The 26,296-nt window shown below is 43.3% G+C and overlaps 1 protein-coding gene across 7 annotated transcripts in view; it reads right to left on the reverse strand.

The window, feature by feature from the left end:
* Positions 1-26,296, reverse strand: part of LOC135493265 (neurobeachin-like) — an 87,845-nt gene that overhangs the window by 32,627 nt on the left and 28,922 nt on the right. For 4 of the 7 annotated variants that reach the window (XM_064780409.1, XM_064780407.1, XM_064780412.1 and 1 more), the window contains 32 exons: positions 25,860-25,986; positions 25,310-25,410; positions 24,886-24,981; positions 24,297-24,418; positions 24,009-24,135; positions 23,763-23,882; positions 23,269-23,415; positions 22,637-22,834; positions 21,749-22,003; positions 21,247-21,399; positions 20,857-21,025; positions 20,571-20,713; positions 20,231-20,421; positions 18,604-18,794; positions 18,362-18,485; positions 17,945-18,137; positions 17,510-17,723; positions 16,473-17,319; positions 16,108-16,261; positions 15,775-15,955; positions 15,457-15,602; positions 15,024-15,131; positions 13,671-13,854; positions 12,959-13,114; positions 11,908-12,171; positions 11,590-11,775; positions 11,155-11,481; positions 10,661-10,969; positions 10,201-10,436; positions 9,798-9,964; positions 9,230-9,501; positions 8,851-8,987 (listed from right to left, as the gene is read on the reverse strand). In XM_064780409.1, the coding sequence (XP_064636479.1) occupies positions 8,851-8,987; positions 9,230-9,501; positions 9,798-9,964; positions 10,201-10,436; positions 10,661-10,969; positions 11,155-11,481; positions 11,590-11,775; positions 11,908-12,171; positions 12,959-13,114; positions 13,671-13,854; positions 15,024-15,131; positions 15,457-15,602; positions 15,775-15,955; positions 16,108-16,261; positions 16,473-17,319; positions 17,510-17,723; positions 17,945-18,137; positions 18,362-18,485; positions 18,604-18,794; positions 20,231-20,421; positions 20,571-20,713; positions 20,857-21,025; positions 21,247-21,399; positions 21,749-22,003; positions 22,637-22,834; positions 23,269-23,415; positions 23,763-23,882; positions 24,009-24,135; positions 24,297-24,418; positions 24,886-24,981; positions 25,310-25,410; positions 25,860-25,986 (6,345 nt within the window). Of the gene's footprint in view, positions 1-8,850; positions 8,988-9,229; positions 9,502-9,797; positions 9,965-10,200; positions 10,437-10,660; positions 10,970-11,154; positions 11,482-11,589; positions 11,776-11,907; positions 12,172-12,958; positions 13,115-13,262; positions 13,281-13,670; positions 13,855-15,023; positions 15,132-15,456; positions 15,603-15,774; positions 15,956-16,107; positions 16,262-16,472; positions 17,320-17,509; positions 17,724-17,944; positions 18,138-18,361; positions 18,486-18,603; positions 18,795-20,230; positions 20,422-20,570; positions 20,714-20,856; positions 21,026-21,246; positions 21,400-21,748; positions 22,004-22,636; positions 22,835-23,268; positions 23,416-23,762; positions 23,883-24,008; positions 24,136-24,296; positions 24,419-24,885; positions 24,982-25,309; positions 25,411-25,859; positions 25,987-26,296 lie in introns of all 7 variants that reach the window. The other 3 variants (XM_064780408.1, XM_064780411.1, XM_064780413.1) reach the window with 3 other exon arrangements.

Consider the following 26,296-nt stretch of genomic DNA (forward strand, 5'->3'; position numbering starts at 1 on the left):
CCACCATCTCCTGACCGGTAGAGTACAATCAGCAAGCCCGACCTTTATTTTCACAGAGAAAGAACACTGAATTAGCCTAAAAAGCCTGAAGCCCCCGCTCACTATAATTCCTTACATCACCTGGCCTAGCAAAGCATACGTACGGAGAAGTTGGCTGCGAGCGAAATGTATCTGTTGAGCCAGATGTTCTTCGCCGCGTAACAACCTCATTGGTGTAAATAGCACCGTGTATATTTTTGTTTTCTCGAACGGGAGATCGTTTGTCTTCGGGTGTTAATGATACTCCTGCTAGCAGCTGCTCAGAAACGTCCTGCAAAACGTTCTCACCCCATGCGTCTCCGACTATACCGTGGTCTAAGTAAAGTCATGTTAGCTCTGGAATCATTCCGTTAATCTACCCGAAGGCTGGGCAGAGATTCTCTCTGTTCCTGTCCACTGTTGGTGACGGTGTTGACCATGCTCGATTTACACCATTTCAAGTCAAGGCGAGGATCGGGTCGCCGACAGACTTCTGTTTCTGTCAATTTAAATGGAGTCGACAACTTACGGCGTGGTTACCACATGACGAACACATCCGCATCGTCCTGACCCTGCATGCTGCAGGGTGGTGGTCATTGTCACTGTCAGCGCTGTAATGACCCGAACCTTGCCTCGCAATTCTAACCAAGGTGCCAATAGTCAGGGACCAGGCGAGTGCGAGAGGAGGACGCCTTCCGTGGCGGGACAGGCAACAGTGCGGGATTGACGACTTTGGTCAGGACATGTACCGGGACTCCACAAGTGACAACAGACGGAGTCAACAACACAGCTTTCTTTAAACTGAAGCCAATCTGGGTTGCCAAATACTATGTCCACAATCATCAAGGGGTACACCACACCAGTCAGTCATTATCGACCCTCCACCACAGATATATTCTTATATTGGATATTACTTCGAACTCTCGGTCGGAGAGTTACCCATTTCCGTCTGTCATCTCCTGCATCTCGGGAGCACCATTCCCCGCGGAAAGATGTGGCTATCAGTTCTCTCCATGTTGGCAAGAAGATCATGAATCAGCAACCGACTTCTACGCAGGATTTGAGCAAAAGGGTGAAACCAACCTCCCACTATCTTTGGTGTTTTGTTGCCAATAATTAACGCCTTGATGGAGAATCTTCTATGAGCCGAGTGCCTCTCTGGGCGTCACTCAGTGTGGCGCTGGTGATAATTGAAGAAGTGCAGAGTGATCCTCACCAAATCTTTCATCTTGTTTTAGCACAAGGTTTTATTCAAAAGCATGCTTTAAGTGGAGTGTTTACCGAATAAAAGACAACGCACAAACAATCATCGCCGCCAGATGTCAGCAGCAGTTTTCGAATGAGGGCCACCTGGCGGTGCGTTTTATAACAGCAGTTTAGCTTGATCATCTTGCGCAATGTCAGAAAATAGCCGACGGTCATATCTTTGCAGGATTATTGGCTACGTTTTCAAAACAACAAACTGCTGTTGTTTACTACATCGGCAAGACCAAAGATAGTTGCCATGATGTTTCTATCTTACATTTCATCGCCGGGGGGAAAAGAATGTAAACACGGATGACAGTGTAGAGGAATTCCGATCGGCTGACACAACACACAACAGTATGACATCTTCTGGGCATTGAACATTTTAGACAACCAAGCAAGGCCTGTATTGTACTGGCGCTATCGTTGCTGGCAACAGAACACGCTACTTCAGGAAGTTCTTTCGATCTGTTCCGATAATTATTGTGCCACACTCGAGAAACGACACCAGAACCACGGTTGGCGCTCAGGCATCCAAAAAATCTACACCAATGTATTAATTGTTAAAATATGTGAAACCATGTGTTGCCGAAAGAAATGTATCAACCGTTTATCACCGGGCAGCTTTGAACCACATGCCAGTCTCGTCACACCTGTGTCTTTCAACAGATTACACAAAAAAGCTCAAGACTCCACGCTCTCGCGACACTAACCCCAATAAATCTATAGCAAGAGTAAACAAACAAGACATTCTGGTCACAGAACTAAGCACCCGAATGACAACCAAGTCAAATGAAAACCTGATTTATCATCATCCGTGAAGCCCCCGCGCATAAAAACGCGTTCCTAAGTACGGCGATCAGTCTGGGAAAGAAGCAAGTTAGTAGTTTCAATGGGAATCGAAGTCGTGATGTCACGAGATCTTTCCGAGATTGAGAAACACAATGACACCAATATGTTTAGGTTTTTTTCAACGGGATAGGTTACCAAGTCAAAGAGAGGTATCGCAACTGCATGCAACAATGAAGTTCGAGTAAAGCTGACATCATTCGTAACTTGTTTTCGTATGCTGATGCGGAACCTTCCTGTGGTCAGACGCGAAATCGAATTTTGTGCGGTGGTATGATACTACAAACGGACTAACAGAAATGGAAAGATAGCGGGAGATAGCAAAAGGAGTGCGCATGCCCTCCCCATAACCGAGAGCCGTTGTCAACCTTTCATCCCCTTCATCAAAACGCAAAAATGTTGGTGAAATCCCGAAATTCTCCCATGAAATAACCCGCGGCGCAACTTAGACCCCAATTCCCAATCTCCTGGGCTAATCTGTCATCGATATCTAACCCTGCCCCGATCACAAACACTGATAACACCAACCTGCTTAAAGCAGTCGTCAGAATCCTGTAGATGTTTATCTCAAAGTTGTCACCAAGTCTGAACAAAGGGTTTTATTCCTCTGGCTCATGATTCGCCCATTAAGGAATTGATGAAATCGCATTTTAACTCAATAGAGGGGAAGCTGAGAGTATAACATGTGCCTTGTAGCATTGTGTAACTAAAACCTACGTCAAATGAACCAACTTGAAAAGGGCATTCAGAGAAATGGGAACCATCACTCTTGTATAACCAGTCAACAAATGGACCGATTTTTTTAGAGTGGAACAGTTGGGGACATATTAAACGACCAGACAGCTAAAATTGATTTCGATTGCGAGAAATAGATAAAGCACACCAGTGTCAAATCTTGTGAAATGGTAAAGGCCGAGAAAGGGCACGTTTGAATGAGGTGAAGGATTAATGCAAGTGCACCCAAAGATGACGAACCCCCGTCAGACAAATGTATCTTTTTGTGAAAGATGTCTCAACGGGAGTAGGCTGCACCTCGCTCTTTAAAGGAGGTCCCGATCCGACAATCCATACTGGTGTCATTTCGCAAATTTCAATTTCTTCCGAAGTAATAAGACAGACGACACCAGGGAGGCAATTAGACACCAAGTACATGGCTAACAGCCGGTGATCCGTGGAGTCCTTCCCTAATCGAGCCGTTGCGTGCCGCGCCCAGCTCTAATGGGAGGACAGGGACATCATCCTCTCCCGGGATCGGCATGTGTAATTCTGATCAATATTGACGAGATTGCAAATCGAGGACAGCAACTACAGAAGGTTTCTAGCAGCAGATTTTCATCAAACTTGATCTTTAGCGAACTCGCGGACGTTGATGCCATCACAACCCCCAGGGATTCAAAACCACCATATTGGGAAGGAATTCGTTTGGGTCTCAAGAGCCATGTGTGTCAAAATGGTCGAAAACATGCGATGGATGCAAGCCAAAGCCAAAATAAAAGCTTGAAATGCTCTTTTAAACCACTTGAACTCGCCTTGTTTCACCTGCCCAAGTGGCCAAGTCAATTACGGAACTGCTAGTTAGGAAGACAATATGCAATGTACTTTCTTGAAATACGAGTCTAGAGTTGAAGGGAGGCCGATAGTTTCCCAACACGATGAACAAGCAGGTGCGAGAGATAATGAGAAGTCACCTAATGCTTCATTATTGCTTTCGTTTTGAACAGAAATGTTGATAAAAAAGATTTGTAACATGAAGAAGATTTACACAAGAATTTCGTTTCTTTGGGAAGACGCCTTTTCTATTTGATACTCTTCCGAACTCATAGATGTCCCGTATGAGGATACGACATCACTGTCATGACCGAGACTTCTGCGAACTCAAATGGTACCACACAAACATTTATACGGAATCTCGAATTTAAAGTTTATTTCGCACTTTCATTGGCGGTCAAATTCGGCCACGGTTTCCCCAAGACTCAATGGGAAGTTGGAAGGTGTCGCTCAATATTCTAATCCAGTGAACGATGCTTATTTTGACGGAAAGTAAAAGCGACAGGCCATTTCGCTACATTGAGAAAAAGTCGAACAATCAGGCGTCGTCATCTTTTTGTGTGGGTTTCTTTAAAATTTGCAACTTTCCTCAACAAATATTTGAATGAAGTTTTCATAACTTTTTACGATTTTAATAATGGACCATAAGCGCGAGCGCCCACCTTTCAAAGCCTCAAGGAGACCGACAAATCACTGCAGGGATTTGAACAGGGATCGAAATCGAAGCCAGCGGTGTGACGTTGGTCGCCAAGATCATGGTGAAGATAAGATGTTGTACCCCACTCAAGAGGGGATGTCGTGAATGCAACCACTAATTATCATTACAAAGGGGGCCCACCAGATTACCAGTCACCTTTGGGTCTCTATCCTCGCCCGCGGACATACACCAGGATCTGTTTCACAAAGTCACGTCCACATTCGCCGACAACAGAGCGGCTTTTATTTTGGAAGCAGACGATCGGACGGTTTGTCAGCATTTTCTGGTTGGACTGGAGGAGATGCCATCTGAGAGAGGGACCCAGATCCATCATGGGTTTAGCATTGGGTGGGTGGTTCGCAGGTCATGAACCTCACGGGCGATTTTGGAATTTACTCCCGAATCTAAGAGAGTATATAGGACGCATTTCAACTCCCCACAGTTGGTGGCTTTAAATCGAAAGTCAGCGCAAGTTTTGTTGTCAATACCAATACTTAGTATTTAGAAATGGTGTGCCATTTCTGTTGGCACGTGTTCCGTATACAATATGGCTGTCAGCAGCTAGTAAACGTAACGTTAACCAGGCGTTCGCAACCTGTCCCTGCCCTTTGGAGAATGCATCTTGGCAACTTGAGTCAGAGACTGAGAGCAACATGGTTAGGAGGTCGGGAGTCAGAAAACATTTCTTTCAACCGCACACACGTTCCCAGAGCGACAAACCCGTTTTCCATGAAATGCACCGTCCGACCATCTTTGTATGACGTTCGCAAACTGTACGCTTTCGTGGTTGTGCTCTGTCGCCAGAGACAGCATCCAGGTGCATAAACCAAAATGTTACAAATCATCTTGCTGCCATAATCGGAGAGACTGTGGTGTATAATTATGAATTATACCGAAAAACTGGCCTAGAATAGAGCAGGTTCATTTCGATGGACGGGAGCCGGCCCTGTGATGCGGGATGGAGACATTGGTTGGTGGTTCCCCAAGGCGACGGCAACATCAAGGGCTTGGCTGCACGACCTGTCAGCGGGCTCGTAGATTGGCGCCTCGTCGTATCAGTTCTCGATAAAGATTCATTTCTCGCCATTCGTGACAAAACTGTTCACGTTCCCTTAGTGCCGGCAGGAACCATACCAATGGGATCATTGCCTCACACCATTTAAGACCGAGCCCCCGTGTTTATGGATGTGAGAATTCGTAAAGAGCCTACCCCCGTTTGTTAGGCCGACCGTTCTCTTCCCCTTCTAATTCTAAAGCGTCGATGATGAACTAAAGTTCAATACGCATGTGGCGGGGACTCTTCTTGGATCATACCATCGATTAGTTATTCTTGGTACAGCGAATAGTAACAATATGGCCGCCAAAGCAACCATATTGGATTTGGCCAAATGAATTTAAAGATACATTGTATGGTAGGAATTAGAAGAGAATCAAGGGAATTGAATTGACATGGATATTTTCCCATTTCCAATGCATTTGACTTGCCCTCGGACAACATGCTGCCAGCCTCGGGCAACAACGCCTGACCAAGAAATTAACTACAAGGCACACAAAATCAGAGGTGTTTGATGACACTATTGGCGATTTAGATCTATTCAGCCATCCACCACATCCCCTGGTGGCTCAGCTGGCGAGATGGAAAACAAATTTCACGCCTTCTGATCAGGATGATGTGATCGCCCCTGGTGACGAAGCTGCATCGCTTACAAACTTGCGAAGGAGGCGTCGGGATCTAATAGTGTGGTTTAGAAATGTCTTTGTGGGACTGCAGAAGTTAAGTTTTAGTCACCTGTGGATGGTCCGTTTGCCCCCCCCCCTTTCCTTCCAACTGATAGTCTCCCTTTAAGAAAGGCCTGCAATGAAGTGCAGATATTTCTAACTTTATGACAGAACACATTACGTCTCCTTCTAACTTCCATGCTTAAGTTGGTGTCAACCAAGTTTTTTTTTGTTGAAGAGATTCTTTGGCTGTACCACAGCTTCATTACACCTCATTAACTCTGGGTTAATAAATCAAAATCACAATTAGCTGTAATTATGGACTGATTGTGTCTGCGATACCCAGTTGTAACATTGTCTACCATTCTTTATGGTTTTTTGCATCATTTTTTACAAAACAATTGAAGGAATTGTCATAATTTCCACGCACACTATAGATTTTATGCTGCAGTTTATGTAAACCCTAAAGCCAAACGAGGTTTTGATTCTTTTAAACAACCACAATGTACACCGTTATTAATTGTCACTGCATCCCAAAAACAGCACAATGAAGTCGCAGCATTAATCTCATTTCTCATTTTTCAATAATAATCTTTTTGTGACAAAAAACGACAATAGCAATTCCTTCAGTCGCACATCACGCTGATCATATTATGAACAAACCAATCAAAAACATCAATCAAATCCCGATGTCTCAAATAATGGCAGCCTCCAGGTCTGACGAAGTCTGTATTTAAACGTGCGGGGTCAACCAACGAAGCCAGCGGGAGACCTTTGTCGGACAACACCACGCCAATCTGTTGGATCCCAACCACACAATCCCGCGCCCTAGTCACTGCCTACGGGGATGAATCCATCACGCAAAATCAAATACCGGCAGCCATTTTGCCAGCATTTCGATAAGTAAGTATCTATAATAGAATTACAATCACGACTCTGCGATGCGCCCAAAACTAATGACCCCTTTAACCCGATTAGGAACAATTTATGAGAATCTGTAATTGTGAAGTTACAACCCCCTGTGGAAAAATTCCGAGCAGGGAGAAGAGTAAAACTCGGATAATTTAATAAGGGAACATAGACTATCTTTCACTTTGAGAATCATTTCGCCGAGTATATTATAATTTCCAGCATAAGGTTGAACGGTACTGCTAATATGATTGGTTGCAAGCTTATAAATTTAGATTTCTTGTTATTAAGGATTTAAGCTTGATAAAAACAAACAATGGATTCAAGTTAGAATGTGATTATTTCTGATGTATTGGCGCGGCCTCCTGCTGGGTAATTAATAAGAGAGTAGAATCACTTGCTTAACGACTTGTGATGATTTTTATGACCTTTGTCATCAAGGCATAAAACGGACCATAATAAAGAGAAGTATTGCATTGGGAGTCTTCTTGCATAGCCCTGAAAGCAAACTGGAACGGACCAGCTCTACTTTAGAGCAGATATGATGATAAACCAAATGTGTGTTTTCAATGTATTTGTCCTTAAAGGGAACTGGAACCGCCGAGCGATTTATTCAACTTTTCGACTTTCACCGCCCGACAAAGTCAAACTTCCAACTTCCTATTCGAGTTCAGATTTGTAGCTCCGCCCCCAGTGCCCGAGCATGCGCAGTTCAATTTGTTATTATTGAAAATCATGTGAGAATCACGTGAGTCATGCGTGAGTCATGCGATCTTTCATTCATGAGTTTTCGTAGTAAATTCCATATTAGTGACGTCACTCAATGATTGACAGCTAGGCGCCATGTTTCATTCATGCCTCGTTCTGATCACCCGATACGCGGGAAATGAAAACGAGGTCATACGAACTGGCTTGGCGGTTTCAGTTCCCTTTAAACAAAATCTGTAGATTGGGTGATTTTCAGTGCTGCCCTCTGGGGCTGCCAGGATACACTAGCTTCCAATCACTGTATGTACTCTGACTGAATCTGCATCAATGCACGTACAGTGATAGGGCCACTTGCGCATAAAGAATGAACTAAACAACAGAGAGATAATTATGTATTTACAAAAGCTGAAATGGAAAATGCAATAAATGAAATAGCACATGGAATAAAATATTCAAGTAAATATCACAGTAATCCTGAAAATCAAAATATCGCCAAACTACACAAGAGACCAAACAAAAGTTCGTTTCCCTGAGTATCAATTAAATTATATCAAATTTGATTCTCTTTTGATCAAGCTACCAAATTTGCCATCTACAAAAAGAGTTTCTGATAGCACACACAACTGGTCCTTCGGTGAAGGCCCATACTGAATGCAAAGGGAGGTGCTGGCTTGGAAAATGACTGTCACTTTCAATATAGCTCCCAAGGGTCAGCTGCAAAATGCTCTTTAGGAACCTTGGAAGGGTCTGGCTCAACATGGCTTTTAGACTTTTGCAGGAATACTTGTTGTATTGGTCTTGTCAGGGAGAGCAGGAGAGGGTGGTGTGCTGGGATCTTCGTGCGGGGCTGTCGAGGAGACAGAATATCATGAAGACAGTATGGCATTCAGCAAGAAATGACAAGGTCAAAGAAAAGTAGAAGGTGAAAGACAAATAGATAGTGTAAGAGTCAAGATATATAGTTGAGGAGTGGGTGCCATTTTGAAGGGTAACTGTAGAGGTAATTGGTCATCGAAGGAGTTATGCATGGAAATGAAAATATTTAAACAAAGAGCTAGTGACTTTAATTCACAGAAGTTACAGACTTGGTTTGGTCTCTTTCTAACTACAAGACTAGTTCTACAAACCACCACCAGAGCGAGCCTTAAGGGTCTTACCTTAGTGTCAATCTTCTTGTTTTCCGGACAGTCTTCGTCCAATTCAAAGTAGAGTTCCGACTTGGTGATGGACATGGTACCCCTGACTACCACGCCTGGTGCTATCAGATTACAGGGTGTCGAGAGGGCAACTGGTCCTGAAATAACAATACAATTTTAAAGAGACAGGGTAAATCTGGGTCACAGCTAGCATTGGCTAGTGCATCGATGGAAGATCCTTATCAAACTTCCAATATTATGGTTTCTCAAGTCTTGGTTCTGTTGGTTGAATGTCACAACAAAAAAATGCATGAGATGGCATGACATATAACTCGGCCTCCCTCAGACAGTCAATGATACTGTTCTATCAGTTTCCTTGAATCCTGCCATCATTACCTACCGGCAAATTCCATGTCGGCTTCATTCTCGTTCATCTGTGACAGCTCCTCTTCTGTCGTGTCATGCGGTTGTTGGTTCTGAGACTTCTGGGTGGCGGCCAGGTGAGAATGGAATGCCTCTCGGGCCTGGTTGATGGCATCCTCCGTCGCTCCATGTTCGATGGCTGCCTTCAGTGTCGCTTCTGGATGCGTGGAACCATGGGAATTTTTCACAAGGCGTCGACGCCGACGTGAATCGTCTTCCCAGGTGTCCAATTTCCAGAAATCTTTTCCCCTGAAATGATGGGGATGGTGTCAGAAAACTGGCAAATGTGAGTGTAGATACTGACCAAAACTTCTATATCAACGCCCTTACAACTTCCTTGGTGATGCCAATGACACAACTTTTCCAATCAAGCTCATTTTCAACTGGAGGTGGACCAAATATCACATTTGCTGCCGAAATTTAATAGTTTGCATTACAGTTGAAATTGTCACACTTTTTAAGTTTGGACAGACCATCTTGCTGATTGCCCTGTTTTAATCTTTTCTGTTTTGATAGTCAAACACTGAGTCCGCAACACTACTTACACCTTTTTCGGAGATCCCCAAGCGCCATGTTTATTGGTCATGATGTTGACAATCTTGTCCCTGACCTTGGAAGCAATCACATGATCCCTCTGGCGAGCAGACGTGATGAGATGATCACAGAGCTTCTCTTCCTCCTTCCTCTCGAGGAGTGTTTGGGCACACGCAGACTGAAAGAAGAGGCCACAAGATCAGTCAAGAACACTCTGTCATTATCTAGACAAGGGGTTGATAGTCTTGCGGAAGAGGGAGTAAAACAAAAGCTTAGCAACACTCGACCAGAAGCTACAGTGAGTGATACCTCTCATAAATGTGTTCTTGAAACTCCAATCCAAGCACTGTCCAAGTGTGAGAGCATTGGAAGCAGATTGTCACCTCTCCCTTCTTCTCCTCGCCTCTCACTTACCTCAAACTCTGCGTGTTTCTGTACGTCCTCTGCCCTCATTCGATTCAATATGAATTCAGCCTCATTCGCCACTCGTACGATGTGATCCCGAGTGGCATGAGCTAGCAACCTTCCTTCATTGACAAGTTCAATGAAAGCTAATCCTGCATGTTTCTGTAGTGAGTTCTGCCACTCCTGGGAACACAGCAACATGACCAGTTCCACGACGGATGTGCTCTGCTTCAAGGTAACCAAACCTGGCAAAAACAAAGGGAAAATTCAGGCAAACCTGTATAGAGCAATATAAAGACCATGAGACACTCGGTCACCCAACTAAACTTTCTCACATTTCGACATCTGATCCAAAAAGCTGGCACAGATAATATAAAATCAATTCACTATACATCCAAATATCTGCGGAACAGTATTCCTAATAGACTTCTCTCTGACAGTTTCAAAATTCCTGCAACAAATCACTTACCTCCAATTAGAAGTTCCTGACCATGAGATCCAAGGAGAGTCTTGGACAGGAATGGTGCAAAATCCACAAAGATTTCCCTAAGAAGAGGTGAAGCACTTCCAAGCGCCCTCTCGAGGCGGTCGGTCAAACTACCACCTTCCTCCGGCGGTGGCAGGTTCTCAAGTGGACTTGGGATCTTGCTTGTGAGATCGAGCGAATTAGGACGATTTTCTGTTTCTGCTGAGTTGCCAACAGCGATGGCAGCTATGCCCTTGGGTTGGTCGACGCTGTCCTCTTTCTGTAGAGTGGAATCTCTGCGATGGACTTTGTCTGAAAAGTGAAGCGACATTCAGATGACACACAAGATAGTTAGATGTATGATGCAATCTTTGAATCCTTTCAGATCAAGGCCATCTTCTCAAAGTAAAGGGAGTTTTTTGAAGGAAAATCTAGAGGACACCTGATGGGCATGGTTTGGATGGAGACCCACTCTCACTGGAAGACACACCACTCACCTTCATCCAGTTCTTCAGCCTGAGCATCTGTACCATTCTCCTGAGGGGCAGCAGATGCCTCTGCCCCCACAACCTTCTCAGATGACGACACAGGTTCATCGGCTTTTTCAGATGCAGCATCAGATGAAACATCAGGTTTAGCCTCTTCTTGCTTTTCTTCTGTTTGTTCTTTCTCTTCAGCAGCCCCATTCTGTGCCTCCTTTGGTGCTTCCCCTTCAGGCCCCTGGTCTTCTGCCGCTGCTGTTGTCGTTTCATCATCTGCAGTAGTATCTGATTGATTTTCATTTGATTTTTCCTCTTCAGTGGTGGTGGCCCCCTCTGGTTTGTCTGAAAATATATGGTCAAGTGATTGAAAAATCGACACCATCTGAAGTGCAACATATCAGCCAAGACTTAATATTTTCAAAGGTTTGTTTTTTGTAGAAACATTCTCACCTTCAACCGTCTCTGGCCTCTCATCTGTTTTTTCTTCAGATTTCTCCTCATCTTTGGAAGTGTCCTGATCGGCCTCCGCCTTGCTGTCTTCTGACTGGTCAGCTTCAATCTTCTCCTCCTCCTGGTCGGCGCTCTCAGTCTTCTCCTCTTCAACCTTTGGACCCTCCGAGGTGCCCTCAGCAGGAGCTGTAAAAATGAATGGGGTTCAATTAACTCTGATTACTTAAGTAACAATATCCCACATCACAATTTCCACAAAACACCAAATAGCAATTGAGTTAGCAGACGCACAATTGAGTTAGAAGACGCCCCATTTACCTTCTGCTTCTTCTGCATCCACCTGGCCCTCAGGCTCCTCCTTCTTCACCTCTTCCTCTCTCTCTTCCTTCTGCCCTCCGTCGACATTTCCCTCTGCAGCTTCCCCTACAGTCTGTTCACCTCCCTTGGTCTCCTCCGCCTCTCCTGTTTCTGGCGGTCGGTGGAGATCCACGGCCACCTCCACTTGGGTGACATCAATCTCTCCGCTTGTGTCCAGCTGGTTCTGTGGCTCATTGTTCTCTGATCCTTCATATTCAGATAAATCTGTTAAGGTGAAAACAAGATGTCATATCCAACAGAGGTAACTGGATGAAAAACACCCAACCTTTACAAAAGTGCTCTGCAAATGAACGATTTCTGTTCTGCATAACGATTGTCTTTTTGCTCAAACCACCCCCTCGGTTTTGGCCGATATTTTGGCTCCACCCTCATGGAGTTTAGTGAGACAACTAATACAATACCTCCAGTTCAGTATTGATTCCATAAACTACTGACACTCAGCCTATTCTAGGTTATTGTGAAACAACAGTTTACTCCATCATACACAATCAACACCTTAGCATATGGCATAGTGAGACTTCTATAGCACAAAATCAGAAGCACCTCACATTCCAATGGGAAAAGGAATTGGAAGGTTTCATGCAAGGTCAAACAAATCAACAAAAAATTCATGAGAAAAAAAAACCCACTCAAAATCATCAGATATCAAAAGCATGTTTTGTCACACCATCAGATGCGGGTAGATGATACATGAAACAATTTTTTTTTAAACGGAATCCACTGTACACATCAAACCAAAATATATTAGTAATACAAGCACTAATTGGGTAAACAAAATAAAAATACTGTGTTATGGGTTAAAGCCAGTTGAGGAGTCTGTTGTATATAGGACTTCAACGCAAAAAAACAGGCCCACACACTTGACTGGAGTAAGCCCGTCAACACAGTACATCAAATGTGAAATGACACTTTTCACACATGCAACTTAAACAGCCGATGAGCATGCAGTTACGAAAAGGTAAACATGAAGATCGGCAAATTGCTGACTTACTCTTCTTATCATCAATTTTATCATCAGGCTTTTTAGGCACTCTTACGACCGTGTTCCCGGCGGACATGTGCGCCAGGACACTCGAATCGTCATCCTCAAGAATGATATAATCACTCCCCTTCCCATTATCACGTTTGTTAGAAACATGGTTGCGGCCTGCACCAAGGAGGGAAAAGAGGCAGAGGTCATGGTCACTCAATGGTCAAGGTTAAACTACAAGCCCAAGGTCATATTATAAGGTCAAGGTTGAATGTGCTAAGCTGGTGTTGCTTGTTAGAATAACTAAAAGGTGAGGGGCACTCACTTAGAATGACACCACCGACTGCAAGACAAAATGGAATGCTTATCAGTGACCACAGAAGGCTAAAGCGTGCACACTGGCAGAGGAATATCTGTGTAGTTTACTAAACCACTAAGACTGCACACGACGTACCCAAATTCAACATCAGAGTATACCCATCACCATGAAATGAACAGCACAAGAACCAAAGCAACACTTTTCTAAATCTAAACTGCCCTGAGTAATGGTTCTGGGGACTGAAAAAATTCTAAGGAGCGTGTGAATTCTGCCAGGATCATGGCCTAGTCTCTGAAGCAAATTAGCAATAGGTTCAGAACCATTCCTGTGGTCAAATCATCAAAACTGTGCCTGGGTGAACTTAGCGCCATATCAAAAAATCCCCCAAACTGGCAAACTTTTGCCTCTACCTACCGCTGTAGTCATGTTCTCCAGAGGCTCTGGACGCTGGAGAGTTGAGTACTGATCTTGCGGGCGTGCTCAGAGGGGTCCGGGCAGGACTTGGCGGCTCGAGAATGTCCCTGTACTTGGAGACCATCAACACTGACACGAAGTAAACGATGGCTAGAGCGAGGAACTGGGCTTGTTTGGTCTCTTCCTAAAAGTGTAAAGAAGAGCAATTCAAAACACTGCTTAAGACTACAGGTTACTCATGTTCTCATCAATGCAGTTGATATGGCCCACCAAGATTATAAGCAAAAGTCACTGTGTGCTGTGCGAGAAGCATAGTGCAAGAGAGAAAAGTTAGCAGATGCACGTCGCACCAACGTAAGCATTTTACATTTTTATGAAGGCATAACACAATATAACATGCCCAAACTTCCCCCATCTGTTTTTTTGAAACGGAGATCTTGATTTCACATAGAAATATCAACAATTAAACAATCACTAAAAATTGAGAAAACAAATTCCGGTAATTTTTCTAAACCACTGAGATAAAAAAAAACGGTCAAGTTTTTGGTTGTCAACAACACTAGACAATAAGGAAGATACTGAATTCACATTCTATATCCTTAATACAGGATGCACCAGGAAAGAAAGTCACAGTCAAATGATCATGCATCATCACATTTGAGAAATAATTTGAAGATGACTGAGGAACATTAGACCACATGACTGATAGAATATCATAAAACTGATATAATTTTTGAGCCATCCAGGTTTGTTCCAAGAGAGTCCGAGAAAAGTAAGTTGTCAAACCCATTTGTTTTGTAGTACTTTAGTCTCAGTCATTATTTTCTAATGGTACCATTAGTTTTCTTACCGTACCATTAGTGTCATAGCCAAAATAGCATGTTTGTTCCTCAGCCACCCTGACACAAAATCTCTGGTGTGTCTGAACAATTCTGGCACGTTTGAAAAGATTATTCGACATTTAGATTTCAAAGATGAGAATTCAATATAACTTACTGCTAGTTCCATTTGGTACTATTAGCAAAACATATTTAGACAGAATTTAGAGAGAGTTCAGTCATTTAGAGGGATCAGTAAAGCATCGGTCCTCATCATTTGGGCTGACAGAGTTTAAAGACCAAAATTACTTTTAACGAAACATTACACTAACTAAGGCGAAGGGAGTGCAAGGATAGTGAAAGGTGCTCCTCACATCTCTGTGTAAGTACAACAAGGCTATAACTAAAGCTTGACACGTAACTGTGCTATTTGGATACAGCCATTCTAATTCTGTTTTGGCAATAGCTCCACAAACATAAAGCTACCGTCACAAGTAGAAACTGAGACAAACAATTTGTTTTAAACAACACTCACCACGTCTCTGTAGACAACCGCCCGTAGTCGATTGATATCCATATCTTGAAGTAACTTTTCTATATCCTTGATCGGAGAGTTTTGGCCGCCTAGATTTTCTACAATGTTCTGAAAGTTGGAAAATAGAAAGACTTTAGTTGTAAAAATAACATGGTATAAGAGGAGATTAAGTTGATTAATTCTGGGCAGACTTTTCCTTTCTCTCTGAAAGACAGAAGACATCTTAGCAAGTGTTCCTATTTCCCTTACACTCAAAATATATTCTTAGTATCCAGAAGATGTCTACCACATCCTAACAATCCCTGCCTCTGCTACCCCGAGGCAATGACTGTCAACTACAACATGTCATGTAAATGGAACAATAGCACTGGTGGCAACATAGTGCCTTAGTTACTCGAGTATCTTTCTCCCATTTGCAAGATGATGACCTCACCTTAGATGAAGGCTGTGTGCCACAGATGAGTGACTGTATGAAGCTGTTAGTCCGCACCTCATTGGCATGGGTAGGTGTGGATGCTGGGGTCCGCCCCATGCTCCGATGACGACACTCAAGACAGTTACGCACGGCACAAGTACATACTGAAAGAAGAGAGGTATGAATAATGAACAGCCAGCTCCCCTCCCAAATGTCTGTGGGCTACCCTTTCTGCAGCTTGTCCATGTAGCCTCTCTGGACACATCTATTCTTGTCCTTACTATCCAATGGGTTCCAAAACATTTAAAGGTCGGTTTGATTTCATGATAAACTTACCAAGCCTAAGACACTGCCTGAGTATACCTCCACTGGACATGTTCTTCTCTTGTTCTAGCTCGCCGAAGTTGGTACTACTGGCGAACACGAGGATGTCTGTCAGGTTCATCACACGCTGCAGGAAGGAGACAGATTGTTCGATGGACAGACCTTGGCTTGGCTCTAACATGTCAAGTTCACACTGCAAAGGAGAAGGTCGTAAAGAAAGGTCAATGACAGAAAGTTATGAGGTCAAGATCAGATCAGGTCGCGAGCAAGCAGAACAGAATGAATTTAGAAGAAAATCAACTTTTTCGAACCTTAATATCTTACATCAGCATCAATGCTACTTACGTTGGGAGAGGTAGCGGCTGCCAATAGGGGCAGCAGGCCACCGCATGCCGTCACGAGGTTATCAGATAACTGGGAGATCATATGTATCACGTTCACCACAAACACATGATTATCTGCAGCGTTCACGAAGTCGATCACAGTCTTTGTGCTATGGCTGCAAAAGAAAAGGACAGATACTTCATATTCTTGCGAAAATCTCATCTCAATCAAATCAAGCCAACATTATCTGTTTTGCTTCCTCTTTTTCGACATAACCAAAGAAAAGGATGCATCTTCTCGACAACAGCCTGGCTCCTTAAGTACAACTGTAGCTCATCCATTACTTTGACTTACAAGGAATAGCAAAAATGAAACGGCAGTATTACCTTTTCCAAACTTGCACATCAGTTTCAATGGAGAAGAGTAGATCGGATAATAGCTTCTGATGGAGGTATGACCAGCGGAACTCGGGAATACGGAATGGTGGGGCCCGGGGCCCGGGACTGAATATCTGCCGAGGGGCCGAAGACGATGGCTGCCGCATACTCATACTATGGGGCCGCCCTCGGTGAAGATCTGGTTTGGGCTGCTCAATTCCACCCGTACTGTTGGACCTGGGTCGCATCCCTTCCATTGGAAATACTATGTCATCTGCTTCACCTTTTTCCGCAGCTTCACCATCTCCTGAACCAGATGTGGCAGGTGTTTTTGCCGGGCTAGCAGACGTTGAGACAGTATCATTCGAACTGTCACCTTTTGACACCGCATCATTCTTTTCTGAACTCGCTTCCTTTTTCTCTTCATTCTCCGCTTCTTTTGCGTCTTCTACTTTGGCTGCTCCAGCATCACCTGCTTCATTATCACCAGTTGACACGGTAACTGACGTCTGCTCAGCATCTTTCTTTTCTCCATCTTTTTCAGCTGCTGCTTCCTCTTTTTGTTCTGCTTCTTGCTGACCTTGACCTTCCTTACTGTCCTTGACCTCCGAAACCTCAACGCTATCAACTGCTCCCTCAACGATTTCATTCACGACCTCTTTGATGTCGTTCATCCCAAGAACATTGTAAGCCTCATCTCGTTCCATCTTTGGGTCACTTGGGGTTGCCTCTGGCTTGGTTTCTTCCTGCGCACTAGTTGTGTCTGCTTCACCATTTTCAACAGGCCTCTCCGACATGTTGTCAGCAGAGGCAGCAGCCTCTTTCTTTTGGCTTTTAATAGCTTTGACTCCATCTGCTGCAAAAAAGGATATGCTATTAATCAGAGTTCACAGTACAATCCATTGAGGAGCAGCTAGCGATGCTCATTAACCTACAGACTCTAACAGGAAAGAAATAAGAGCCTTGGAAGGAATTTGGCCCCACGGCTTCTCTTTGTGGAGTTAGGCACTCCCAACCACTACCCCACCAGATTCACCACAACTTACCAGAAGCACCCATCTCATCTGTGTCCTGTATCTCAGTTATTTCCACGGTACTCTTGGCCTGTCTATCAGGCGAGGTCTGTTCCTCCTGCAAGCCAGAGATTGTGCTGATTGGAAACTGTTGGCGTATGTTTGGGTCGGTGATCCCATCAACCCGCTGCCGCTCGTACTGCTGGTACATCTGGTTCATGTGGATTTTGAAATCCTCGTAGGCGACCTGAAATTGCATTCATTTTGTATAGATTGATATCTGATGACGTCACGAAAATCTGCCATTGCGTTGCCCGTGCACCCCAGGCAGGTGCTGTTCGACATGGTTTTCGTTGAGAAAAGCTGTGAATCTAGCTATGATTGTGTAAAGCAGAAATTGATATTTCACTTTGACCTTTGCCGAGTGGCGTTCCAAGGTTCCCAGGTGCGGATTAAAAACATACAAACCTTTGAGTGTAAGATGGCCAGCGTATCAATCCAAACTCTCCATCCTCCAAACTCAAACTTGATGGCATGATGCAACAGCATCTTGAACAGGGCCATAACCATCTCTGTCACACGCTGCTCCTCCTGGTTGCGGGGATAGATGTAACACATGGAGAACAGCCAGTCTTGCCACACTGACATCTGCAGAACAGTCCTGAAAGGAAGTACAACTCTCATGAAGTAAATATGTAATTCATGCAGGAATCTACTGTTGTTCTCCTCTATAAAGCTGTTCTGGTGGACAAGCTGCCTCAGGCAAAGCCTCCCCCTTGAAATACCTGGAGCACAGGGGGTGAGCAAAACATGCCCCAAGAACTTGAACTTAAATTGAAAGGCAAACCGCCTTGACAAGCAGCATTGATATCCTTTGTTTCTTACCTTCTGTTCTCTCTATTATGGATGCAGAGAATGGTAAGATCGGAAAGGAAGAGTTTCTTGACTTCCATGACCTTCTCTGTCTGCTTGGACTGGCGGATCAGCGTCGCTATGACTTTCAGAACCACTGGAAGAGAGAGTATAAGACAACATGAATTACATGAAAGGGCAGCAACGACAGGTAACCAAGCCGAAAGTTTTATGCCCCAAGTCAATAAGTAAGAAGTAAATGAGTGAACACGTACTTGGATTCTCCAGTTTGTAGTTTGAGTCAGGCTCCGGGTGTCTGTCTTCGATGACCTTGCTATTCATCCGCTCCGTCATCACCTCGTACAAGACGTTATATGTCCTCAGTGTCAGCTGCGTGGAGTTCAACATGAGGCGCTCAGCAAGCAGGGAGAAGAGGTTGTAAGGATTCATGCCGTCATGCTTCCTCCTGGAAAACAAAACGGAAGTAAAACATTAGAGGAACACAATCTATTAGCCTCGGAGTCTTGGATTTTTCAAACAGGTTGTGATGTCAGATGACTGGTCCATAAGTTTGACTTCACAGTGAAAAAGATGACGATCATAATGAATAAATGCATGGCTTGATATCGTCAAATCGTAGACACTCATAAAGTGCATCATGATGTACTGCACAGGATCTCAAAAGGGGTTCATCCTAGTAAATTCACAAAATGGATTACTTTACAACTTTTATGTGGTTTGAAATTCTAAAGACACTCGTATCTACCCTTTGCAAATTGTGTCAGTAAAGACTGAAAGCTATGAATAACGAAAGAAGTCAAAAGTGGCATTTATATTCTACAGACAGATTAGATGCCAGGCACACTCAAAACACAAGAGGATTCTAATTCTCAGAAAGAGTGACAGCTCTCCGAAAGCATACAAGATGATTGGTTTTCTAGAAAAGTTAGAGTGTAGAAGACTTGTAAAATCTCTACTTGCACTTCCCTCCCAAATTTAACAGATTTTTGAGAAAAATTGACTGCATTGTAATTAGAATGAAGAGTGAGAGCACAGCACACTATCGTGAGTTAAATCCAATCCCTGTAAGTTTTCAGTACAAACTGTCCCAGGCTTAGGTAGCCTTGATTCTTACACCCAATCCCAAAATGACCCAGACGATAGTGTTATTGTGAAGATAAGATTCGACCTGCCTTTCTTCCCAATCCTCCTCATCATCAAAGTCGTCATCACTGTCAGAAAAACAGGAACAGCCGAAAATAGTGCAGAGGTCAATTATCAGGTTTTTCTACAACAATTCACTCCACACAAAGTGCAAAAGGTAGACAGACTGACAACAGTATTTTGTTTTCATTCGACAAGTTCAAGATGAAAATACTACAACTTTGGTGCTATAAGCATGACCTGTTGACTATGTCTGTCAATAATTTTGAAAGCCTAACACTGTAAGGGTCAATAAAAAAGACTATCTATATTGGTTTCAATGACTTGGGGATATACAAATATTATGGAACTACTTAATAGTTGTGAGTTCAACTCATCTGGGGGAGAATTTAGCCTATAGTCTATTGTACAACAACTGAATCTAATAAAGAATTTTACCAAGTCTCAAAGTATATGTAGCTGAAGTTTGAGGAAATTTCAGAAAGAATTATTTGAAGCTATATTTAGTCAGTTACTTCATTACAGTTTGAATTCAAAATATTCCCAGGAGCAGCTTCAAAGATGCATGAAATAAGGAATTAAAGGCACTTCAAAACATTATATGCCACTTCCAAATGAACTGTATAATAGAGCAAGCCACCTTCTCCTGTGAATTAGAGATAAGTAATGCAGACACCTCCAACAAAGGACACCCTCAGCCAAAGAACAAGGTGTCCATAATATATAGATTAAACTTACTTGTGGGTACTCCTCATCAAGAAGAATCCGAGAAGTTTCATCGCGGTGATGCGTATATTCTCATTGGCCGATGCCAACAGCTTGAAGACGGTGCGCACACCGTGTTTGCGGTCGAATGCTGGCACCATGGAAGCTGGATGTTCTGCCATCAGTACCACAGTGAACTGGAGGACATCGCGAAGATTATCATCCTGTAAAGATGCAAAAATGTATTGAAATGATAAAAACTCTAAACCCCATTATTCTCATGAACATATACTCTTCTGATTTCATTAAATTCTTGTGAACAGACTGAATGTTTCACTACAAGACCTATCAGGGAACACGAAGTACAGCTCACCTCATGCATGGTGGTGAGATAGTTGAGAATGGCCTGCAGCTCATCATCATTGATGCCCTGTCCCTTTAGGATCAACTGCTTGATGTAGAGCAGCATGTAGGACCGGAGCTTCACTGTCTCCTCGCGACTTGGACGAGGCCCGTCTGAAAATTGAAAAGAGGAGAAAGGTGAGAGTTTGTTACATTATATTTTTATAGTTTTAGTCTCATATTTTCCTGAGTTAGAACCTCTCTCTATTGTCTCTTGCTCACTGGGGGAGCACCCCTCAAACTTTACTGACACTCACCAACTCCCTTTGGCATGATACCACTCCTATCCTTGGGGTTGACAATCCAGTAGTAGTACTTGAGTGAGTGCATGGTCTGTAATACTGCACTGACCCGCCTGATATTTGTGTAGATCTGGGCATCGTTGATAAATTCGGTGGCAAGATATGAATACAATTTGTTCTGGACCTGGAATCAAAAGCCAAAGTTTGTTTTATATGACATGAAATACTGGAATTTCCTTCTTCTAAACTATCCTAAGTCTCAAACATTTTGAAAGATGTATTGGTTTCATCAGAAAGGATTGTCCCTACATAGCTTTTCTCCACTCATCAGTTCTGGCTGGGAAGTTCGCCTTCAATGGACTTGAGGGTTGAGTAGGCCTAAGAGTTACAACATGGCATACTTACATCTACACTAGTGTAGATCCACAAGGCAGGATTGAAAAGGATGTGGTCAAACAGGTGTTTGAGTAATGGAGCACACGATGGGATGGCCACTAGGAAATTGGTCAACTTCAGGAATGAGCCGAGCACCTGACCATTTATATGTTCTCTGGACGACTGAAAATGAGAGAGGAACAGTATTGGTTACTTTGCCAGAGGCGAATCATTCCCAATTCAATACAGTTGCAGACTCATAAGATTCTGATGTCGTGAACGTTTCTTGTGTACCACTACAGTTGGGCACAACCTGAGCTCATTGGCTAGGAGGAGGAAACCGTCACAAACTACTCTATGAACCTCAGTCACCAGATAGGCCTTATAAAGAGTGACTCAGTTTTATTCCCCAAAGAACAAGCCAGGTAACGAAAGTAAAATGACTTGTCCAAGGACACACGCTATATGTTCATGAGACAAAGTCATAAAAGGTCAATCATTTTTTCTTCAAAATATAGCATAGGAAACCTACCTTTTCTAATAAGTGGCTAATAACCAGGAATCCTTTGTTCTGTAGCAGCTGCTGTTGAATGGTGGTGGAACTCTCCAAAAGATTGCCAAGTAGCGCCATGAGTGACGCGCATATCGAATAATCAACCTTTTCCTCCGCGCCCTGCTCCGCCACGTGCGTACAGTCTAACTGACCGAATAAGGGAAACAAGACCTGGATACCACCGAGAGAGTGGAGGGTACTGTGTATGGAATGTGTGATCACAGCTTTGACGTCCTGAAATTGATAATAGGATTACCGATGAATTTTGGTTCCTGTGGATTTCTCACTGCCAATTGCAAGCAAATCTCTGCTAAAACAAACTTTTCTTTCACCAGATTTGCTCTCACTGAGTGAAAATGCATCAAAACGGTTTCTGGTCTGGCATCACATATGCCCAGTGACTTTGACTTAGGCAAAGCTCAGCTATCAGATAACTCCACTTCATTTCTTCTATTAGTCAGGCCGCTAACATTTGAGTATTGATGTTGCTGCTGTTGAAGTTGAGGTGTTGAAAAACTCCCTGAACAGTTTTGAATACATTTCACAAGGAAACCAAGATCATTACATTTGACATGTATGCAATCCAATTTTATCAAAATCCTGTGAAAACAAGCATATTTGGGACTTTCGAGGTGAGATTAATGTTTAAAACATAGAAGCTTGGTTTCACCGCTCGCAACTCCACACTCGCTGTTGTGTAAGCATTGGGTGATATGAATAAAGACCAGCAAATGCTTTTACTTCAATTTTGTACAGGAAGGTCTAGTGTAAATGTACATGGAGTTTAAGATAAAAGCATTTGCTAGTCTTTATTCATATCGCCCATTGATTCTCACTACATCACCAAACTTGATTTGGATTATTTACCTGCAGCATGAGAGCATGCGGAGAGTGGACAAAGAACGATGGATTTCCTTTCGGAGAGGACTCCAGGCAGAGCTGGCTGTCACAGGCGATAGGGTTATACATGAACACCATGCTGTGAGTGAGCTTGGCTTCATACAACACACGGCGGTAGGGCTCAGCAACGACGTTATTGCACTCGTTTTCAAAGCGGAACTGATTCTGAAAATATGTGAAAAAGACAGGTTATTGGAGGAGTAGAAAGCAACCACTTTCTTCCCACATGTGATGCCATACATCTCAATGCCTGGAGTATTGTCATGGTTTTCCAATAATGATACCATTGGGCTATTGGCCGATGGTGTGTAAATAAAACATGGGGTAGTAGGAATGTGTAAATCGTTTATTTTGTTTGTCGTAGAACAACACAAGCACGTAGGTTGACATGGCGAGTGGTCAATAGGGTACTGGTTGTACTACAGGAAGAGTCCGTTGACTATATTATTTGTTTTGTAGGGGTAGCAAGTGCACATACGATGTGGCCGAGACCTAACCTCTTTGATGCTGGATGTATTGACTGGCAGATTGGAATTGACCACCCCAGAGTCTTTACTGATAGCAGTTCAACTAGCATAAACTCAAAGTCTCTTTATTACCTTATAACCAGGGCCAAGCTGGTGTACGGCCTGAACCTGCTGAGGGGTGAGCGCCTCACTGAACATGTACAGCGTCGACATCTGACCACAGAACATACTATCCACCTCATTTTCAGACGATGCACCGATGAAACACTTGTCAAAAGGCTGGAACAGAAAACGTCAGTTGTAGGTACATGTAGATATCATCACCAATCATAATTACGTCTAATATCCTTTTGTATGGAAAATTCAACCAATGTTTCAGCTCAAGATGCTCCCTTCTAGCTTCGGCATCAAAAAATTTTAACTGTGTTCCTTTTAGCATGTTCAGAGAAAGGAGTCCCACAGGGATCATTTCTGAAGCCAATCTTGTTCACCATGAAGATTAAACCATCAATCTTGACTCTAACTAACTAGCAGGAAGACAATGAGCAGTCCCGCAAGCATTATCATAATGGTGTAGAATTAACTAAAGTTTAATGGCTTAGAGTTTTATCTCCCGGAGAACTTACATCGCTACTGTTGACAAACCAGGACATGTCCGTCTGTGAGACCAGAGCACCATCAACGTAACACCGAAGTTCACTCTTGCTCCATCTGTTGTAGATATGTACTATTGACACCATGTACCACTGGAAGATATAGACAATGGGTTAGAAAATCCAACTGTTATGCTAATCTAGGCAGCCAAGTGGAAATCTGGCAGAAAACTGATGAAGAAGGAAAGGCGGGAATGTTACTTTTGATACAGTACTCACCTTCCTTGGCAAGAAGTCAAATTTGACACAGTGCTGGAAGCCTTTCCCCTTGATCTTCATGGCAGTGATGACAAGGGCATTGCCCAAGAAATGACCTGAGTATCCGATACCCTTACCCGTGCGGAAACTGAAAGCAAAAATATATAAATATTAAACATATGAGCCAGTTTTTCAATAACCACTTAAAGGAATAGACAATTCTACAGAGCTTTCAAGACTGCGATTCTGCTCATGGCAAATTTTGCATTGGATAGCTATCATGGTCCATTATTTCGTGTTACTACCTACCAATAAAGATATGGCTTTTCCCTCTCTATTGACACCCCTGTGACCGGATCTAACCGGAACCATGTGGAGAATGTCCACCCATTCTGATATGGCATCTGGCGAATAGGCGGCAAGGCAATGGCCTAGAAAATAATCATAAAAGTTTTGAGGGTCGTCACAGCGATGACACATCAACATCTTCGGGGTATGTTTTGCAGGATTATTTGCTTGGGCTTAAGTTCCGGCCCTTCAAAAAGTTTGACTTCTGATGGCTATTGTGACCACTCCTAGTCACAAGCTTTTAGTTGTTTCCTCCCGTCTGCTCCAAGCTCTATCACTATGCTGTGAACCTCTCTCCCTCAATCAATGCTCCATTGTACTGACATCATTAACACAGTGTCGTCTTTTCACGTCTCCTTTAGCTTTAGGTTGGTAGCCTCTCCAACCTCTTGGAGTACCCACCTTACAAAATACTAACAACGCACCGTCAAGCATAATTATCACTTGCCCTTGGGCTACACTTGGTATTTTAACTTCAAATCCGGACTGGAAAGAGTACTGATTATCTTTCTTGTCCTGTGGCCCAAGGACAGACAGATCTAGTACTTACCGATCCCTTTTTGCCCGGGAAGCTAAAGAACTCATCCGGCCCATGTCTTTGGGGCATCTGACGCAGGACAGACAACAACTTCACAGAATGTCTCGCCTGCAACAAGGTTAAACAGGGGTACAAACAAACTATGACTATCGTTCTGGTTACTATGGATGTACCTTGGATTTTGCAAAGAAAAGCACTCATTTTCACTTGCTTGGAGTGATTCCAATGAGTGTTTCCCAGTTCAATCAACTTTTGTAAAACTGTATTAAAACCAGTAAGATTAATCAAGACATTGCATCTTTTAATATTACTCGTGAATCAAGCAATGTCAGACGGAAATGATGCAGGCCAATCAACCTGCCATTTTGACAAATAACAATGAGCTTGAACGGCCTCCACTGATGATCCTTGCCTGACTGTTAATTGCAAGCCTTACCCATTTTCCATTCCTTGCCTTCAAGTGAGTAAAGAGAACCTTGAGTTCCTTGACAGTGATGCTGTAGCTTGCTAGCGCTCCCAGCAAATCAATTAGCAAATCTGAAGAGAGAGAGAGGGTAATTAACAGCGTGGGGTAATGTACATGGCAGAAGACGGCTTATACCTTGATAACAACTTTAATTAAGACCATGGTATTGGTAGTGTCTTTCTTTTTCATCCTTTAAGAGGGTGACCTACAACGCTGGGCACATCAAAAACACTGGCCAACAGATCTGATGTACTGATGGGTGTGGTCATCAAATCTCTCCCCACACCCCAAAATATATTTATTTTCTTTACCCATACATGCCCAACGGGAAATGTTACAAGGTAGGGTGACCATTTTGTCTTTTTACACAAGCAGTCTGGCATGTCTGCAAGCCCAATCTCCATTTCGGTGGAGGTTGCCAAGCAAACCACACGGTCAGTCCACTTCCAAATCTAGGCACTGGAATGATAATTTTTTATTTCCAATAACAAGACACGTAATGTTGTCAGTCGTTACTGACCTGCAACCACATCATCAGCCTCCGGTAGCCTGTTGAGGACATAATTGATGAGTTCCACCTCCGTACACGCCTGAGAGTTCCTCTTGCTTTTCCTCACCATGGCGATAAACACACTCCATATCTCAGCCTGAAAGTACAAATGGGGAAAGAAATTAAACAGAAAATTCCAAATGCTCAAAGAAAAGAATTGACAATGCGATAATGTGTCTCATCCTTAGGCTGAAATTCTTGAACACTGGTGACGACATTCTGCAACACAAAAATCGCTTCAGTCTTGTGTGACAAGATTTCACTTTGCATCCAAAGAAACTGACAAGGCGTGAACATGTTATCATAGTCTTAAAGAAAAACTCATCCGAGCTTTGAAGAACCTGAATAAGTCATTATCTTCGGTCGCTGCAACCAGATACATAGCCATGACAACATGACGACTGACT

Source organism: Lineus longissimus, chromosome 9, assembly GCF_910592395.1.
Source record: "Lineus longissimus chromosome 9, tnLinLong1.2, whole genome shotgun sequence".
Lineage (NCBI taxonomy): Eukaryota > Metazoa > Nemertea > Pilidiophora > Heteronemertea > Lineidae > Lineus > Lineus longissimus.